The sequence below is a fragment of the Callithrix jacchus genome, chromosome 9 (genome assembly GCF_049354715.1).
Source record: "Callithrix jacchus isolate 240 chromosome 9, calJac240_pri, whole genome shotgun sequence".
Classification (NCBI taxonomy): Eukaryota; Metazoa; Chordata; class Mammalia; order Primates; family Cebidae; genus Callithrix; species Callithrix jacchus.
In genome coordinates this window covers 111106244-111126619 of record NC_133510.1, presented here as the reverse complement: position 1 = coordinate 111126619, position 20376 = coordinate 111106244, and the positions used below count along the sequence as shown (strand labels likewise).

General features: G+C 47.3%; 1 protein-coding gene and 1 long non-coding RNA gene across 10 annotated transcripts in view; one reads left to right on the top strand and one right to left on the bottom strand.

The window, feature by feature from the left end:
• Positions 1-20376, bottom strand: part of WSCD2 (WSC domain containing 2) — a 121737-nt gene that overhangs the window by 7193 nt on the left and 94168 nt on the right. For 8 of the 9 annotated variants that reach the window (XR_004729054.3, XM_035257474.3, XM_078338122.1 and 5 more), the window contains 3 exons: positions 16488-16662; positions 10633-10797; positions 3301-3501 (listed from right to left, as the gene is read on the bottom strand). Coding sequence is in view for 8 of the 9 variants with exons in the window: in XM_035257474.3 (XP_035113365.2) it covers positions 3301-3501; positions 10633-10797; positions 16488-16662 (541 nt within the window). In the remaining variant the exon portion in view is untranslated. The remainder of the gene's footprint in view (positions 1-3300; positions 3502-10632; positions 10798-16487; positions 16663-20376) is intronic. The other variant, XM_002752974.7, reaches the window with a different exon arrangement.
• LOC118144331 (uncharacterized) overlaps positions 3347-20376 on the top strand; it is a 44627-nt gene continuing 27597 nt past the window's right edge. Inside the window, exons 1-2 of the long non-coding RNA XR_013522391.1 lie at positions 3347-3517; positions 9483-9538. This is a non-coding gene — a long non-coding RNA (uncharacterized LOC118144331). The remainder of the gene's footprint in view (positions 3518-9482; positions 9539-20376) is intronic.

Sequence of the window (20376 nt, the reverse complement as noted above, 5' to 3'; positions counted from 1 at the left end):
TTTCTGATTTAGTAGGTTTGGGGATGGGGCCTAAAAATGTGCATTTCTACCAAGTTCCCAAGGGATGCTGATGCCATTGATTCTGGACCTTAAAGCAAGAGTCTCAAACTCAAGTGTCTCCAGGGGCCAGATGGTGAATGCAAAGGAGCAGAATGGGCTGAATGGAGACAGGGGGCTCTGTTCTCTGGGGAAGGCTCTCTGCCAGAGCCCTTGCATACCTGGGTCAGGCCTTGGAGGGGGCACTTGGAGAAGATCCCTTCCCCCATCTCAGGCTCGTATGGACCCCAGGTCTCCAATACGAGAGGAGTGTGGTGGTTCCTCCATCCCATACTCCCTGAGGTCTCTCTGTTCAACCTATTATGACTCCTTCCTTAGTGTTGGTTTAGAGCTCCCAGCTATCTTGGATAAGAAAAAAAGGAGAGATGGGTGGCTCTTGGGAATTGGGAGACTTGTCTGAACCTAACACAGGGTTCAGGTTCCTCTTCCCCTGGAAGAGGAAAATATCTGAATGTACCACAGGGTCAGCAACATCTCAGGGCAGCAGAGGCTGATGGTTAATGCCTCGGTTTGAATCACAGCTCAGTCATTACCTAGGGCCTTAGCCAAGAGACTTCTCTCTTCCTGGGATGGTTCTCTCACCTGTAAAATGGGATGTACTGATGATCATTGCCTTTCTTACCTCCTGTGGGCCTTAGAGAGTTTAGATGAGATAACAATCATGAAGGGCCCACAAGAGCTTCCCAAGTAAGCCCCTTTTCTGTTCACTTGGGATAGCAGGGTGCTTGGAGTGGGAGAACTGGATCCTAGGGCTAGACCAACCTTGGTGGTCTCTGCCTCTCTCTGGGCCTCTGTTTTCCCACTAGTCAATAGGAATCAGTGGCTCCCAGCCCTCCATGCACATTAGAAGCAGCTGGGGAGCTTTAAAATAATATTCATACATGGGGGTGGGGAACACCACCCACTGGGGCCTGTCAGTGTGGGGGAGGGAGGGCATCAGGAAGAATAGCTAATGCATGCTGGGCCTAATACCTAGGGAATGGGTAGATCTGTGCAGCAAACCACCATGGCGCACGTTTACCTGTGTAACGAAACTGCACATCCTGAAAATGTAACTCAGAACTTAAGATAAAAGTTGAAAAAGATATATTGATGTCCAGGTGCCACCCAGTAATAGTCCAGGGTGCAGCCTGGGCACTGGGGTTTGCCCACTCTCCTCCAGGGACTCCAAGGAGCAGCCAGCACAGAGGCCCACTGGGGTCGCTGATGTCCCAGGTCTTTTCCAGCTTTGACAAGAAGAGTCTGTGCTTTTAGGACAGGGTACTACCATGTGCACATACGGATATCTCAGCCTAGCGACCAGTGTTTGCTTTTGATTGATTGTTCTACAAATAAATAATTCAGAGGTCTCTCTACCCCTGGGCATAAATGGACAGATGTCACCACCTGTCCAAGCTTCCACCCCCTCACTGAGAAGAGGAGCAAGGGAGGGGGAGGAACAGACAAGCAGCTTGAGTGAACTGGGACCCAAGGGGCAGGCCCAAAGGTTTTAATCATCGAAGTCAGTGTTGAGGGTGTTACCGGTGAATTGCTCTGGTCCCCTCTGGGGAGGGGCTGGAGTATTGGAGCAGCCTGGTTCCTGCAGGCTAGACGAACTGGGGATAATTCACATTTACAGAGCACTTGCTGTGTGCTGGGGGCTCTGGACTGGGTGATTCATAGCCACCAATGGTTCATCTAATCCATTATCACAGTGCAGTGCTGAAGAGTATGGGCTCTGGAGTTCAAATCCTGAGTTCAAATCCCAGCTGTACCACTTCATGGGAAAACTTCTCCTAACTCCAACTTTATTAAGGTATAATTGATATACAAAAAACTGCTTCTACAATTTAGTGAGTTTGGCTTTGTGGATACACTCATGTTACCATCGCCGTAATCCAGGTAATAAACATTTCCATAATTTCTGGAAGTTTGCTTTTGTCTGTTTTGTTTGTTTCTGTATACAGTAAAAAATACCTAACCTGAGATCTACCCTCTTAACAAAATATTAAGTAAAGAATACCTTCTTGTTAACGAAAGGCACCATGTTGTACAGCAGATCTGTGCAACCTACTCATCTTGTATAGCTGTAACTTTACACAAATTATACAACCCCTATATCTCTCTTACCCTAGAAAAGCTCCTTAAACTCCCTGAACCTAGATTATCCCGTCTATAAAATGGGGACAATTATCGTGGGGATTTGAGAAGTTCGCCTTTTCCTAAACCCTCAGTAGATGTGACTTTCATTATGGTGGTGGAGATCATCCTATAATGGATCTGGTACTTTGAGGCTGAGAAGGTTAATACTCATCCTATAATGGATCTGGTACTTTGAGGCTGAGAAGGTTAATACTCATCCTATAATGGATCTGGTACTTTGAGGCTGAGAAGGCTGAAATTGGGTCTGACTTCAAAGCTCTGGCCACTGCCCTGGGCGGTCACTCTGCATTGAAATGTTGAAGCACACAGCCCTCTGTCACCTAGTAAGTGCCAGAGCTGAATCTCAAACCCAGGTAATCTTGGTAAGTTCCATGCTTGGGGGTCAGCACCGGCATTTCCCAGCTGTGTGATTAACCTCTCCCCAGAGTCCTTGGGAGTGTTCATTGAAATGATGCCCTGTACCTGTGCTCTTAGGACCTCATGGCAACACAGCCACTGACCTGGGGCTGGATTCGGTCTCTTGAAGCTCTTTAACCCGCTTCCATCAATCCCACATCAATTTCGGGAGCATCTCCAACATCATGAGAGTCACACGTACTGAGTGTTTGTAAAATTCTTAAAGCCTCACAGTTTTATAATCTTCACTTTATAGATGGGGCCATCTAAGTTCAGGGAGGTTAATGAGACCTTCCGGGAGGTGGTAGAGCTGAGATCTGAACCCAAAGTGCCTTTCTCCTGAGCCCATGGTTTTAATCCCCTGTGAGATGCAGCAGCCTGGCTCACAGAAGGTGATGCTTGCGGGTGGGCGGGTGAGGGGGTTTTGGGAGGCACCTGCTCTATTGGAAGCAGGGACTGGAGCATGACACGTGCCGTCCAGGATGCCCTCCAGGGTTCGTCGCATGAGGCGTCGCCTCCTGTTGACCACGCTGGTCGTCTGGAGCACGTGACCCTCCCACCACCTCCTGCAGCCTGGGTCCCCTCCCCGCCTGGCCTCGCCCCTCCCCTCCCCTCCCCACTCGCCTATCCCCTCCCCTCCCCTCGCCACCCCTCTTCTCCCCGCTTCTCCCCTCCTCTCTCCGCCCCTCCCCTCCGGAGCGGTACCTTTGCCCTTCCAGTGGGCATGCGCGGCAAAGCCTATGTGGCCACCGTACTTGCGGTTGAACTCAGCCATGAGGGCTTTGTACGGGTTGCGGATGAGCAGGATGGCGGCGTCGAAGGCCTCTATCTCTTTCTGGCCGCTTTCGTGCGTCTTGATGCAGATGGTCCGTCCGCTGCGCCAGTGGTCCCGCTCACCTTTAAACCCTTCCCACAGCCAGAGGTGAGGAACAGGACTTGTGAGTCCAGGAAGCAGGAAGCTCACCCCACTCACTTCCAGGCCACCTCAGGAATCCTCATGCATTTGTTCAGCGTCACTCCCGTGTTTATTGAGCACCTACTATGTGCCAGGCACTATGCTAGGACCCCGGGATTAAAATGACTTACCAAACATTCACGGGTCTTCAAAATCATTCCCAGGTCTTCCTGTTTTTGAGAGTTAGGTAATTCAAATAGTGAACACAAGTAAGTGCAAAATCTCTGCTCTGGTGAATGCTAAAAGGGGTGTATTGATGCTTGGGTGCTGGCTAGGCATGGTGGCTCTCACCTGTAATCCCAGCACTTTGGGAGGCCAAGGTGGGAGGATAGCTTGCTCCCAGGAGTTCGAAACCAGCCTGGGCAACATAGTGAGACCCCATTCTCTACAACAAAAATGTAAAAACATTTAGCCTGGTATGGTGGCATTCACTTGTAGTCCCAGCCACTCGGGGGGGCTGAGGTGGGAGGTTTGCTTGAACTAGAAGGCTGAGGCTGCAGTGAGCTATAATCATCCCACTGCACTCCAGCCTGGATGATGGAGTGAGACCCCGTCTCTTAACAAAAAAAGAAAAGAAGCAAAAAAGCCTGGATGCTATGAGAGGGGCCAGACAGCCATGTACTGGTGATTCCTCTTTGTGGGGGTCAGCGTCCCTACCTCACCAATGATGGGCATGACTTCCTTTGGCCCATGGAATAGGGGTGGAAATAGGTCTTCAGCACAGTCTCAAGACACATCGTATGTTTCTGCATACTCTCCCTGACAGAGCTCTGCTATCACCGTGAAAGGACATGCCCTGGTGGTGGTGGGGAATCCACCCAGATGAAGCCAGACACGTAGAAAGACGTGGTCCCAACCTCCAGCCTGGAGACGGGCAGCCCAGTCAGCTCAATCAAAATCACTGATCTAGTCAAGTGGCATCCAGAAAGGTTTCCTGGCGGAAGAGGTGCTTAAGCATAGAACTGAAAAATGAGGAGAAACTTACTAGCTCAAGAGAGCTGGGAAAGGAGGGCCTAGGGCTGGGAACGGAGGGCCAAGGGCTGCGAACGGAGCGCCGAGGGCTGCGAACGGAGCGCCGAGGGCTGCGAACGGAGGGCCGAGGGCTGGGAACGGAGGGCCGAGGGCTGGGAACGGAGGGCCGAGGGCTGGGAACGGAGGGCCGAGGGCTGGGAAAGGAGGGCCGAGGGCTGGGAACGGAGGGCCAAGGGCTGCGAACGGAGGGCCAAGGGCTGGGAACGGAGGGCCAAGGGCTGGGAACAGCAGACGCAAAGGGCCTGTGATGGGTAGGAAGAAATGTGTCACATACAAGTGACTGCAAAGAGAATGCAGGTAGCAAGAGGGGAGCATGGGGCTGGAGAGGGTTGTGGGGTCTGTGATGAAGAGGCCAGCATTAGACCAGAAAGACTAGGGAACTCTTAAGAGGATTTAAACAAAAAGAAGAGGAACATGATCAAGTTTTCCTTTCAGAAGCCGAGGAGCTGAGAGAAGTTCTGTGCAGCTGGAGACTAGTCTAAGGCCTTTACATATATTAAGCAATTCAATCCTCTCAAAAATTCTGTGGTGAATTTTACAGATGAGGAAACTGAGGCAGAGATGTCCCATAACTCTCCCAAGTTACAGAGCTAGAGGAGAGGCAGAGCTAAGATACAAACCTGGGTCATCCAGGCTCCTGGCACACGTGTCCTTCACCCCTTAGGCGCCCCTTAGCTCATGCAAGCTAAGGCATTTGGATACTATATTAAGGCCAGGTAGAAATGTTATTGTACCAGGCCTTCAAGATACTGGCTGTGTTTACAATTCAATGAGTCATTGTGGATATCGTGTCACCTCTCTGAGCCTCAGTATTCCTCATCTGTAAAATGGGTCCATGCACTTTCTCTCTCATGGGGCATTCTGAGAAATAAGTGAGGCCCACAGTAACACTTCAATAAATGGCAGCTAATGCAGAATAAGACTCAGGGTGAAATCATGGACTGAGAAGCCGCTTCATATCATCAAACCTTGGAGTATAGTTTCTTCCTTCCCTGTTGTGCTCTGGCTTTAAAGATGGATGGCTTGATATCTGCTTCTGTTCCTGGAGACGGGGGTCCAGAGAGGTGCAGCCTCCCTCACAGGGCCACTGAGCAGAAGAGCCAAGAATGGAATGTGATTTTCTTAATCAGGTTCCATTCTGGGACTAGCCAAGTCAAATTGCCTGGGATTAGCCTAGCCTTGCAAATTAGCACTGGCCCATCCCCATGAGAATATATTAATCCACAGCCTTTGAGGCCAATGGGAAGCACAGTGTCACGGAAAAGTCTCCTCTAGAGGAGAATGAGGACTAGGATGTGGCGGCTTGAGAGAGCGGGGGCTTGGGAGAGTGAGAGCTTGGGACATATATATTTATGCAAGGCAACACTGGATAAAATTTCACGTCATGTAGTCTTGTAGATCTCTGCATGACATGGACAAAGGGCTTTCTTTCCATGATTTCATTTTATCTTTACCAAAATCTGTTTCACTATGAGGGCAGCAATGGAAAACAGGCAGGGGGGTATACCAGAACTCCCACAGGGTCTCAACTAGGAAAAATAAATTGACAGAAACAAGGAAGGACGGTCAAACTATTTTAAATCAGCTCCATGCATTGTGAGACCCAAGTTACATTTCTATTTGTTCATCATGGGGTCAACTTAGCATAGTATTTATCAAGATTAAAAACAAAACTAAACAAAACCCCAAAAATACCTAGAAAAGCTGTAAAGACTGGGCAAGATCTGTTTCATATTCTAGATTCTGGTTGCCTGAAGAGTTTGTCTATAGGGAGTACTACAAATGTAGAGAAAATTCCATTTAGCAGAACGTCTCCCAGAGCGGGAAAGTACAGTGTCCGGAAGGAACTTTTGAGACATTGGCAAACAGAATGGGCTTGCCTGAGGGACAACGGACAGTTGCTCAGTTGTCCTCTAAAGAGGGCCTGTCTAGGTAACTGAAGGAAATCATGGATGCAAGCTTCCTGCCAGAGCGGAATTGCTGGACTCCGCCACCAGGGTGTCCCTCTCTCCACTGTCCTTGACACATAGGACCCAGCATCTCCATGACATAAGCATGGTATATTTAAATTGTATCTTTTAAGAGTCACCAAAATATCAGCTTATCTTGGCCACCCATGTGACCCTCAGACTCTAAGGGGCTGCCCAACTGTCCCAGGATTTGGAGAAACAACCTTGTTCCATGCCACAGAGAGAACAAGACATGTTTTCCCCATCTCGCTTCCAAATCTGTTACTATAGTTGCTTGTGCGTTTTTCAGTCAGGGGAGCTAAGGTACAGAGAAGGAAAGTGGCAGAGACTGCACATCTCTGCCACTTCCCTTCAAGTCCGCAATAGCCCACCCCCTATTCCTATCCTCATAGCCCTCAGAACAGTGACCACAGCTCTCAGAAGGGCATTCTAGGTGCTTTGCCAAATCTTGTTCTGGATTCCCCTTGTACTTTACACCCCAGCCCCACTCCCTCCCTTTTCCCCCTCCAACACCATCAAACTATTTGTATTCACCCATCATACTGTGCCATTCTCCTCCTTGTCTCTGTGCATGGCATGGCCTCTGCCTGGGACAGCCTCCTTTCCCTCCCTCTGAGTAAATCCTATCCATCTTCTGCACACATACCTCGAGACTGAGTTAGAAAAATATAAAGTGCCTGTCACAGCGCTGGGCCCATTGTAAATATTAAATAAAGGCCCATGATGATTAGAATTATTGACAGCGATGTGAATATGTTCATAATAATAAGGGCTATGATGAAGGAATGTCTGGGGTACAAGGAGGGTAAGGGAAGACTTAAGTTTGCCAGAGACACTGCAATGGGGAATTTGACCTGCAGCCTCAAGAGATGGTTTCCAGGCCAATAAACAAGAAATAAGAGTAGGGGCGGTGGGGATTGACATCCCAGATTTGCACGTACAAATCTCCGGCACATTCCTGAACTACAAAGAGCTCATTATACCTGGAGTCTGAGTGGGGCTGCAGAACTTTGGCCCAGTGGTGGCAAATGCAGGAAAGGATTTTATGCAGTTCAGCATCTTTCAGCTGCAAGGTGGTGTGGGGAGAGACTGGGCAGGCTTAGCTAGATTGGCTGATACCGTTGGGGGGCTAGAGGCCCTTCACTTTGTCTGCACCCCACTGCCAGCTCCTGGCTCCCAGAGAGAATTCACTGTTAACTGCAATGGCTCAGGCTGCAGGAAGGATTTTAAAGCTCCTAATGAAAAGGCAGCCACATTCAAAGACTCAGCTTCCCGTGACCAGCCCACAAACCCCTGCCTGTCTCAGTATGAATGAAGGAAATATCTAGGAACTAGACACAGCTTGAGGCAGGGAATTGCCACAGGGGGGTTATGTTTTCTTTCCATCTTTTTTTTAAAAAATCAAGATTTTTAAAAAAGATTCTAGTAGGTGTCTCACTCCATTAGTGACTAATTAATTTCTCCCAACACTGGAGTATTAACAAACACAGGGCAAAGATGAATTTTTGGAACGTTTAGGTCTGGAAGTAAGAATGCTGGGTTCTTTGTCTAGGGCTCTGGTTTTGCATTGGAACCCCCTGTGAGCTTATAAAAAACTCCAACACCTGGGCCCACACCTGAGCGTCTGATGGTGATGGGCTGAGATGCAGCCTGGGTGTCAAGACTTTAAAACCTCCCTGGGCAGTGCTAATGTGTAGTCGGAGAGCAACTCCCTTTGCCTTTGACTAAGTAACTGACCGTCCTGGTTACACAGCATTTAAACAGTGTCTGTTTTATACCACAGGCTCACTCATATTATCTCACAAACATGATCTTGTTATATTTTTTGGAAAATCTCTGAGTTCAGTACTGATATCCCCATGTAACAGATTAGGAAATTAAAGCTAAGAGAGGTGAAGAATTTTGCACAAATTCTCATAGCTGTTAAGTATCAGAGTGAACTCTCAGACTGAAAATTAGAGCTTCTGACTCCATCTTGAGATTCCATTTCTTCTTCTTCTCTGGTTAGGGGGCTGAGTTAGATCAGATGGTGAATTCTTGGTGTTTAGACCACTGTTCCCCGTTCTCTGCTTACAGCAGGCATTACTACTAGATTAAGCCATTTTGTTTCAGAGAGAGAATAGAACCTCAGAATCTTTCTTAACACATCGTCCTTAAGCAAGGATTCATTGGAATCAACACTAGATGAAACCAATTTTGATCCCTGAACTAAATGATTCTGAAGGACCTGCTGTTTGTGATATTCTGGGATTGCATGAGTAGGGTTGCTGCCACAGCCAGGAGAGGTAGAATGTGGCCCAGCCATGGCGTCTGTTCTGAACTTGCATTCCCCAGTTTCGGCTCCAGGACAAGCCGGAGAGATTCTGGAATATCCCAGCGCTCTTCCCAGCAGCTCCCACAAAGGCAGCACCTCACAGGGGTTAAGATCATAGCCCTGGGTTCAAATCCTGATATAAGCAGTAATAACCTCAGCCTGGAGCCTCATATGTAATAGGTACTTAATACACGACTTCTCAGACCAAAACTGAAAATTAACAAATATATACAAAGTTGGGATTCTCAAGCAGATTCCCTGCCTGACCCCTGCCAACCCCTACCATCAGCCTGTCCCTCTTCACCCTTCTTGCCATTTCTCCCCTAGCCTCTGCCTCCCTCCTATGTCTCACCCTGAGAAAGACATGCGCCTGGCTATGACTGTCTATCAGCACCAAGCTGTGCCTGGCTAGTGCCTGGCACCCAGACCAGAGTACCCAGAGCCAACATTTATTGATGATGTTGAATGTGGCCCAACACAAATTCGTAAATTTTCTTAAAACATTATGAGTTTTTTTTGGTTATTTTACTTTTATTTATTTATTTTTTTAGCTCATCAGCTATTATTAGTATTAGTGTATTTTATGTATGGTCCAAAACAATTTTTCTTCTTACAGTGTGGCCCAGGGAAGACAAAAGATTGGACATCCCTGCTTTGAAACAACCTCATGAGGTACATACTCTTATCTCTAATTTGTGCATAAGGACACAGAATCAGAGAGGTATAGTAACTTGCCTAAGGGCACACAGCCAGGAAGTGGTCTTCAGCTGGTTTGCAGACACAAAGACCATGGCCAAGGGCTATTCCACATGTAGATGCAAAGCCTCCTTGTCTCCCACCATGCTCAGGAGAGGGCTTCATGCCTAAAGGGGCATTTCATCCATGATTTCTTGTTCCTCAGTAAGAAACCTGGGAATTTCTTTTCCTTCCTTCCTTCCTTCCTTCCTTCCTTCCTTCCTTCCTTCCTTCCTTCCTTCCTTCCCTCCCTCCCTCCCTCCCTCCCTCCCTCCTTCCTTCCTTCCTTCCTTCCTTCCTTCCTTAGAAAGGAAGTCTCACTCTGTCACCCAGGCTGGAGTGCAATAGTGCGATCTCAACTCACTGCAACCACTGCTTCCCGGTTCAAGTGATTTGAACTGATCTTAAACTCCTGACCTCAGCTGATCCGCTCACCTCGGCCTCCCAAAGTGCTGGGATTACAGGTGTCAGCCACTGTGCCTGGCCAGAAACCTAGGACACCTAACTTAGGAATTGCATCCAGAACATTCCAGGGCTCAATAAACATCTGTGAATGGAATGAAAATAGATTACCCTACATTGTGAATATTGTTGACTTAAATGTGGAGGGGACCTCTGGTGTACAGTAGGTGCTCAATAAATGTCCCCAAAGTGAACATGGTTCTTGTACCTCTATTACATCAAAGAGTTACTGGTCAGTAAACATTGTGATGACGTACCAGCACATAGTAGGTGTTTAAGGAATGTCTGTGGTGACTTAAATGGAGGAAAGGTACCAGGCACGTGATAGGTACTTGATAAATGTCAATTATTGAACAGATGCTGGTGGAGTATCTAGGACATGACTCAAGAAATGTTTGTGGGGCATAAAGGAACGGGGGGAGTACCAAGCATGCAGTGAGTCTCAATAAGTGTGCTTGGGAGAGTGGCACACAGTAGGTACTCAAGGAAGAGTATTCCCATACCCTCCATGTGGGGACCTTCCCAAGCCCAGGGAACCTCCTGCCCTGCCCTCCCTGCTGTCTCCTCACCTTTGTTGTAGAGGGAGCCATCGAAGTAGTAGCTGCCAGTGTAGAAGCCTGTGGCCAGCTCAATGAGGTGGCGAGCCCACGTGTTGCCGGCACCTGGGAAGCTGGCCAAAGCAATGAGCTGCTTGGACTTGCCTGGCAGGAACCTTCTGTCCATGCAACGGTTGTCTGAAAAGGGCAAGGCATGGACAGAGGTCAATGCCAGGGGCAGATGGAGCCTGTCTGAAAGGAACCAGGGTATGAATCCTACCCCTGCCACTTCTCAGCCAGGTGATCTGCTGCACAGGACACTTGCCTGGGTCACGGGAAAGCTTCCTTGGGCCTTGCCTCAGTTTCCCCATCTGTAAAATGAGGGAGATGGTTCATCCCTCATAGGGTTGAGGTGAGTGTTAAATGGGATAATGATGGAAAGGGATAAACACAGTGCTTAGCCCATAGTAGGGACCCATTGAAAGTCAGCTAGGAGGGTGAATCTTCTCTCCAGCCTCAGTTTTCCCCCAGCAGAGCAAGTCTTTTCCATTCTCCTGTACCCTTTCCTCCAGATTGAAACCGTCAATGGCATCCGTCTTATATTTTCCATTATTCGTGTATTTTGTGGGCTCCGAAAAGCCAGAGTCAGGAATATTCAAATGGTACTCACTACCTTCCAACCCATTTTACATATAAGAAAATTGAGGGCTAGAGAAAAATAATATCTATGCCTTTTGAGCATAGGATGGAGTCCAAGGTTCTTATCTTGGCCTCCAAGCCCACATGGTTTGGCTTTGCAAACTCAGAGGCCCATTCTAATACACTCCACCACATGCCAGCCACCTGGTTTCTCTATACTTCCTCTTCTGTGCTCTGTTCCATCCTGACATAGCGCCTTCATGCAGCTGTTCCCCCTCCATTGCCTCCTACCTGCCTTTGCTTTTTGTACTTCAGCTCTCAGCTGAATGCGTCCATCTGTCTGTCCGTCCGTCCTTCCTTCCTTCTTCCTTCCGTCTTTTCCTCCTCCCTGCCCTCTTTTCCTAACTCCCTGAGCTGTCATTAGTGTGTTACTATATCCATCTTCTTCTATTGTTGATCACACTTGCAATTCATGTAATTATTCATGCAATTAGTCGTGTGGTCAGAAACCCTGCCCATATTGTGTTTTGCTGATTCACCAAAACTTTCCATAATATCTGGTATACAGCTGGTACTTAATAACTGCTTCTGGGATGGATGGGTGAATGGGTAGAATGGCGAAGGGGTGGATAACAATAATATCATGTAAGGATTACAAGGGGTGGATAACAATAATATCATGTAAGGATTACATGAAACAGAGTGTGTAATATGTTAATACTCTAAAGTGCTCAAAATGCATACCTATTATTTTTCTATAGCCCTCAGTTTCCTCATCTGTAAAAAGGGTTGGGAGGTGGTGAGTACCATTCAGATATTCTTGATTCTCTGGCTTTTTAGAGCTCACAGAATGCCATTACCATCAGAATTAACAGAAAATACAAGCCCAGCACCTCCCACTGCAACCCCAGTGGGAGCTCAGAACGCACAAGCTTTTCTTTTGGTCACCTCAGTTGCAAGGGCAGCTGAGGGAAGGCTCAGAGCAGGGGGAGCTGGAGCAGAAAGGAAGATGAGATCCTGGCCTAGAGGCCCCAGGTCTCAGTGCTGCCTTCTTCAACAGGGGGCAGATGATCTTCACCCTTATTTACCGTCCAAGGGAAGGCAGGCAAACCTCCCTCACCTCCCCTGGCCCCTCTCCTCCATCTCTCCTCCTTCTGGGGGAAGCCACCCATCCCCTGCTCATGTGTGCAGACCACATTCCCTCCATTCTCTTCAAGCTCCTTGCTCCTTCCATCCCCCAATACCTTCTCTCTGTCAGCCGGCTCAGTCACATTAGCACTCAAACAGGAACAAATAGTTCCATCATTTAGAAAGAGCCCCTTCCAGTGACCACCAGCGCCCCTTCACCCTATCACTGCCGCATTGCCAGCAGAGTTGTCCGTATTCCCTCATGTTTCCTCCCTTCTATCTGCTCCTCGGCCCTTGCACTTGGCCTCTTCCCTGCTCACTGCCCCAACCAGTTATGGACAAGGTCCTCACTGACTACCCCATGCTCAGTTCAACAGACAGGCTCGCCTCACGTGACTAATCAGGATCAAGGGCAGATCACTCTGCCTTCCATAGGTAATTACTTCCCAAGTTTTTACCGGGGTCTTTCCTGTTCTGCATTAGCTCCTGTTTATTGAAGTCTTACTATGAGCCTCATTGATTTCATACAAAAGCCCTTTGAAGGAGAGGTATGAATTCCTAGATTTAAATTTCAATTCTTTCACTTACTTGCTGGGTGACATAGGAATAAAATGATCTATCTGAGCCTCAGTTTGCTCACTTGTAAAATGGGACTATTAAGCAGTGATGACAGCCTGAGGTTGTTTAAGAGAATGAAACTCATGAATGAATGCAGTGTTAGAGTAAGACAAACATGCGGGAAGTGCCTGTAGAATTTACCGTGGTTTCTGGTGGTGTTGCTGCTAGCTAGAGGTTCAGCTCTCTTCTCCCGCCTGTTTAATCTCTGTTCTGAGATGAGCAGATTTAGCAGAAAATAAACCAAGAGACATCTATGTTGAAGCCAAGTAAGCTTCTGGGGATGGTTTTCACTGGAGTACACTGCAAAAAGGAACCCAGGCACAGGGACTTTCTAGAATATGGTTATGTTTTATAGTTTGATAGGGGAGTGGATTACCCAGTTGACATTAACTAGTACACTAAAAATATGTGCACTCCACTCTGTGGAAATGTTACTTTAGAAAAGCTAATATTGAATTAAAACCAACGACGACATCCTGAAGTACAATGATGTTTGCGACTTACTTTGTAATGCACCAAAAATTAGGAAAGACTGAGGGAGGGGGAAATGGAGAGATGGACAATAAAGTAAATACAGCGAAAGTTAACATATGTCACAAAATCTATGGAATGAGTATATAGGTGTTCACTGGATAATCCTTCTGACTTTTTTGGAGGTTTGATTTTTTTTTTTTTCTAGAATAAAATATCGGGTTAATAGGTCAGGTGGGGCAGACCAGGCTCCTTAATTTCCTCCAAAAACAGAATTCTCTATTCAAATACTTCCTGGAAGGCCAGGGCCAACCCCAAGGTAAAAGCTATGGTTCTCAGTGCTATAAAGCAAGTTGATTTGGTTCCTAAGCCCCATAAATTAAGCAGATGTTAGAGGCAATATCATACGCAGTTTTGGAATCAGACTGACCTGGGCTTCCATCCAGAATGGTCTACCTATGTGACACTCAACAAGGCTTTCGCCTCGCTCAGCCTCAGTTTCCACACCTATCAAACAGGGCTAATAAACCTTATGGGATTATGTGGGATAATGAGTGTGAATTAGTCACAGTGTATTTTGAGAAGCTAGGGTGGAGAGTGCAGTCTTGGGACCTCGACTGCCTGGGTTTGAATCCCCATACAGCCCTGTCTGAGCTGTGTGACTCTGGCCAAGTTGCTGTGCCAAGTCACCTCATTTGTAAAATGGTAATAACAGTGCTTATGCAACTGGACTGTTTGGATGATTAGATGATTTAAGGCAGGTAAAAGACTTGACACAGCCTGGCACAGAGCAAGTGTTCAATAATTATTTAGTTCCCATAAGGGGCATCAGTGCTTAGCACACAGTAGGTGCTCAATAAATGGCAGCCCTGGTGGGCCAGGCTCTTGGCAGGCTGATGAGCCACATAACTGTCAAACGTCCCCCGTGTGTAGAAACTGCAAGAGTGACGTGGAAAAATGCAAGCCTTAGTAATGGCCTGGGGGTAGGGCACTGAGAATGAGCAAACTCATCAATTAGGAAATCGTTATCTGCTGTTGAAAAGGCTCCAGTGTCTGTTCTGGCCACCTCAAAGCCATTCATGATCACAGAGTAATTAATCTGTGTATGACTTTCCCCTACAGGCTGAGGCAGCACAGCTCTGCACAGACTAACCAACACTTTTCCGAAAGCTAACAAAGACCCATCCTTCCCAATCTGACTGTAAATAGGGCCAAGAGCCACATGCTCACTAGGCTCTTAGAAGGACTTTAGCTACCATACAAACAGCCACAGTTGATCACTGCTGGTACCCCATCTGTCAAACAGGGACAGGCTGTTGGTGAGGCTGCCACTAGCTCTTACAGAACTTTTGTGCAGATCAGAAAAAGGTGCCCACTCCTTCGTCTGGATAGATGTTCTGCCATGCAGGGCACACATGTGGCTAACTTTCAGGAACCACCTTTTCTGTAGACTGTGCCAGTGCATTGCTCAACCTGCTCAACCACATATGGCAGCTTGGTGACTGGGAAATGGCGAGGAGGATGTCTAGTCCAGTGGTGCTTTCTTGGCTTTCCAGACCGTGAGGAGTGTCACCGGAGCATGGGCAATGGTTTCTAGCAGGAGCTTTGGAGTCAGACACCTGAAAACAAATGCTTTTGTAGATGTATAATTGTGGCCAGTTCCTGATCTCTCTGAATCTTAGTTCTGTCGTCTGTAAAGTGGGGATGATACTGCCCTGATCATAGGTTTACTGTGGGCTTCACATCACGAAATGAGAGAGGCTTGGCATAAGGACTGGTACATAGTAGATGGCCAATATATTCAGACATTGGGGTGATCCTTCAGGGACTTCCTTTGGGCTGAGTGTCCTGGCAAGGGATGCCTCCAATCCCCACCCAAGTGCCACCCCCTCTTCATGATACCTTGTCAAGAGAAACGATTTTTATTGGGAAAGTTTATAAACACTATGACTTAAGGTAAGCTCCTCAACTGTTCTGAGTCTCAATCCCACCCCCTCACAGTAAAGAGGGCATATTGACTGTTTCCAACTTATAGAGAGTTGAGGGGATTCAATGAAAAAAATGCATGTGAAGGACACAACACTGAGTCTGGCACAGAGTAAGACCAGACCTTGAGAAACCCCAAATGTTGCTGCCTCCTCCTCTTCCTCCTTCTCATCACCATCATCATTACCATCATCAGCACTATCAGCATCACTATTACCACTATCATCACCATCATCCTCATCACCATCATCATAATCATCATCATCACCATCACTACCATCATAATAATCATTATCACCATCATCATAATCATTATCATTATCACCATCACCATCATCACTATCATCATTATCATCATGATCATCACCATCATTATCATCACCATCTTCATTATCATGATCATCACCATCATCATCACCATCATCTTTATCATTACATCATCACCATCATCATCATGATCATCACCATTATCATCACCATCATCATCATGATCATCACCATCATTATTATCATGTTTGATAGCCCCAAAAGACAGAAGAGGAGATAACAGGAAGTGTGGATTCCATTAGCTAAGGAAGAAGACTAGAAGTGGAAAGGGTGAGTGAGACAGAAGGGAAAGAAGAACTTATAGATAAATTTACAACATCTTAGCATTGGAAGGAATCTTGGAGGCCAACGGTCTACAGCTTCATTTTATAGATGGAAAAACGGAAGCTTGGGAAGGGGAAATGACTTGTCCAGGATCTGTGTTGCAGCCAGTGGGAGGCTCAGTCTCTCGTCTCATTCAGTCTCACTACAGGAGCCACCAAGGGTCCTCAGTGATGAGGGATAGAGATGAGTCATCAGAACCCTCCCCACCCTGGGCACTCCTGTTGCCTATCCAGGAACTCTAAGCCTGGTGGAGTTCACCAGCCCTGCCCTCTGCCCTCTGGCTTGCATGGTTCTCTCCTTGCTGTGGGCTGTGTGGGATGGACTGGTGGGGACATGTCTGGGAGGGAAGTCACTGGGAGTGCATCTGGGGTCCACTGGGGAAGGGCCTGGCTCACCTTGGACTTGTGTCTGGTACACAATGAAGTAACTAGGAGTCCCGCAGCTCTCAAACTCCTCCGCGCTGCACTTCTGGGCACAGAGCTGCTCATCCTCTCTGTCATGGAGCGGGAATCGGGTGGTGGGAAACCCACAGTGGCAGGCGTTGCCTGCAAGAGCTGCCAGCGGGTACTCCTGGGGATGGAGTGGGAGAAGAAGAGGAAGAGAGTTGCTAAATTCCTGGACAGCTTCAGACTCCAAATGGAGAACAGGATTTGCATTCCAACAACTGCCTTCTCTGTCACTCTCCCTCAACTTGAGAGTCCCCAGATTCCATCCCCGAACCCTGCTTTTATTATTTTGCCCCATCTGTGCACCTTCTGTACTATTGTTTACTTATTTGTTTCCTTTAAGTTGATTCACATTTTAGTAGCTAAAATTTCAAAGGATACTTTATATTGCTACCATGAATAGTAATTGTGGACAAGTAGCACTTCCATACATCTCCATACTGTAAATGCACGTACTATAGAAACAAAACAAATGATGAAATTCTGCCTAGGCACTCTGGCCAGCCAAGACTCTGAGCCTGGTGTTGGCTCCATTTTTCCTGCATAGAGAGTAGTTGAGGGTGAGAGGTGTTGATGCTTGAACACTGAGATGAAGCTTTCTCCTGGAAGAATTGAAAGAGAACTGAAAAAGAAATCCCTTTCTCACGGTCATGTGATACACCACAGTAAATGCCCCCTTGGTGAGATGGTGATATGGGACCCATGCTTTTGGAAAAGCTGTCTGAGTCTGCTCTTTTAAGCCAAAGGAGATACTGGTGCCTCTGTGTTCCCAAAGTCTTTGTTGGGAGAGCTGTTTCTGATTGCTTTATTTGTTCTATTGGACAGCTAAGTGGGGACAGGATGGACCTGAGATCTGGTGGGCAAGGGTCTGTCTTTTGCCCAATTTGCTTGTAAACTGGACCTACCATCCTACTTCTCCTGGTGGCTGGTCCAGGACTAATCTGATGGCAAACCAGGGTCATACCTGCGTGGCTGGATCCAGCCAGCTTTGTCATGGTAGCTTTGGTTTCTTTCCTAAAAGATACTAAATAGGAACTGTGGTGCCCAGCTGAAAAGCAGAAGTGCTGATGTGCTGGAGGGTCAGCTTGGGCCATGACTAACTAATAAGAATGCTGGAGCCTCCTCTGGCACCCTAAACCCCAGACCCTCTATCACTTGACACAAGCAGCTCTGTATCCTGGTCCACTTGATCCCTTAGTTTCTCTCCTTTGCCTTCTAAGGAGATCAGAGAAAACAGGAAGAGGGAGGTTTGCAGTAGGACTTCTTGTTCACACATACACACCCTCACTTCTCTGCAGTCCTGTGTACAGTCTATCACTTTGCTACACTAATTTGCATCATGATCTCCCTGTCCCACCCTTGTTTGTCCCCCAACTTCCAGGGGATCTATAGGTTCCCCCAGGGCCCTCTGGAAGTGAGGGACTGCAGTGTGGGTGGAGGGATTCCTGCTAAGGGGAGAGAGCTGGACCAAATAATAGCCAAGCCTTCTTTAATCTCACAAACGTCACCTCCCATTTTCCAGGATGCCTTTAAAAAATATATATATATAAATTTATTTATTTTACTTTAGGTGCATACTGTATCTGGCATTTCTCCCCATGTTATCCCTCCCCACCCTCCCCTCCCTCTCCACCCCCAACTGTCTCTCCTCTACCCCGCCCCCCAACTACCCCCAGTGTGTGATGCTCCTCTTCCAGAGACGCAGCAATCCCATTACTGGGTATATACCCGAAGAACTATAAATTGTTCTACTATAAAGACACATGCACATGTATGTTCATTGCAGCCCTGTGTACAATAGCAAAGACCTGGAACCAGGATGCCTTTTAGGAGCACATCAAGCCCTTAAAAAAAAGCTTGGTGATTTGAGGTTGACTGGTCCTCTCGAATGGCTCTGGGAAGCCTCTCTGATGGGGTCAGAAGTTTAAGAACTTGAATTTGAAGTCAGTTCCCAGTGTAAACTCCAGCTCTGCCACTCACTTGTGCTGAGAACTTAGGCAAATGACTTCACCTGTGTGAGTCTTGGTTTTCTCAACTGTGAAATGGGACTGAAAATGTCAAACTCATAGGCTTGGCCTGAGAAGTAAACCGTGTGATCCATGGTGCACAGGGCTGCATGGAGGATGTTCTCTCAGCAAACAGCCACTGCTGTGATGCTGCAGCCTTTTAGATTTCCAGAGAAATGCTTCATGCCTTAGCAGCCCAATGAATGAAGATAAATAGCCAAGCAGGATGACTCAGAGTAGATGGGGCATCCAGGACTCAGGGTGTGGTCTGAGCACCCAGAAGGTGCCACAATGCAGATGCCCAGCGAATGCCTGCATCCTTGAGGATAGAGATCGTGTCTTGTTACTTTGCATCCCCAGCACTAAGCAGGAGTCCTGACATACAGTAGGGTCTTATTAAATATTTGCAGATTTGGTGTGATGGTGATACACCCATGCTTTGGGGAAAGCTTTCCGAGTTTGTTCTTTCAAGCCAAAGGAGATACTGATACATCTGTGTACCCAGAGTCTTTGTTGGTAGATGTGTTTCTGATTGCTTATTTGTTCTAATGAACAGCTAAGTAGGGGCAGGCTGGACCCGAGATCTGGTGGGCAAGGGTCTGTCTTTTGCCCATGTTGCTTCTAAACTGAACCCACCACCTCTAGTTCTCCCTGGTAGCTGGTCCAGGACTAATCTGGTGGCAAACCAGGGTCACACTGGCGTGGCTGGATCCACTGGCCAATGGATCTGTGTGACTCAGATCCACTGAGTCTGAGAACGGATTCAGACAGATTTTCCCAAAGCATGGGTCCCATATCACCATCACACCAAGGGGGCATTTTCTGTGGTGTATTGCATGACCGTGAGAAAGGGATTTCTTTTTCAAGTCTTGCAGGAGAAAGCTTCATCTGAGTGTTTAAGCATTTATACCTCTCTACCCTCAGCTACTCTCTAGAAGGAATGAAATGCTCAACCATCTTTTTGTGGTGGAGGAGGGATGGTTCTCCTCTGGGCACTTTAGTAATTAGATCATTTTGAGAAAAAGCTGGAGCTCCTTGGACATTGCTGAGTGCTGGTTATGTGCCCAGTTCTGTGCTGGGGGTATTGAAGCAGGGCACAAAATGTACGAGGTACAGCCCCTACCCTCCAAGAGTTCACAGTCTGGCTAGGGAAGAAGCATAAACAGTCAGACATCTAGCATCTTATGCCAGAAAAAAGATCATCCAGCCCAAGTGCTATCCAGTGCCCAAAGCTCTGGGTGATGCCTCTGCTCGCACACCTCCAGCAACGGGGACCTCCCTCTGCCCCAATGTGGGGCTGTCCTTACCTTTACCTGGCATTTTTTTAATGCTCCTAGGCCCAGTTCAAATGTCACCACCTGATATGGTTTGGCTGTATCCCCATCCAAATCTTAGCTTGAATTGTAGCTCCCATAATCCCCATGGGAAGGACCTGGTGGGAGGTAACTGAATCATGGGGGTGTGTTTTCCCCATGTTGTTCTCATGATAGTGAATAAGTCTCACGAGATCTGATGTCTGTAAAAATGGCAATTTCCTTGCACATGGTTTCTTGCCTGCCGCCATGTAAGACATGCCTTTGCTCCTCCTTTGGCTTCACCATGATTGAGAGGCCTCCTCAGCCATGTGAAACTGTGAGTGCGCATTAAACATCTTTTTTTTAAAAAAATTAATTACCCAATCTGGGGTATTTCTTCATAGCAGTATGAAAATGGACTAATACACACTCATTCCTAAGTATTCCTCAGTATTAAAACTCACTTCCTCAAAGGCAGAAAAATCTATTCTGTGCAGCTCCAACCCCTCAGGTCCATATGAAACAGTCACATCCCTC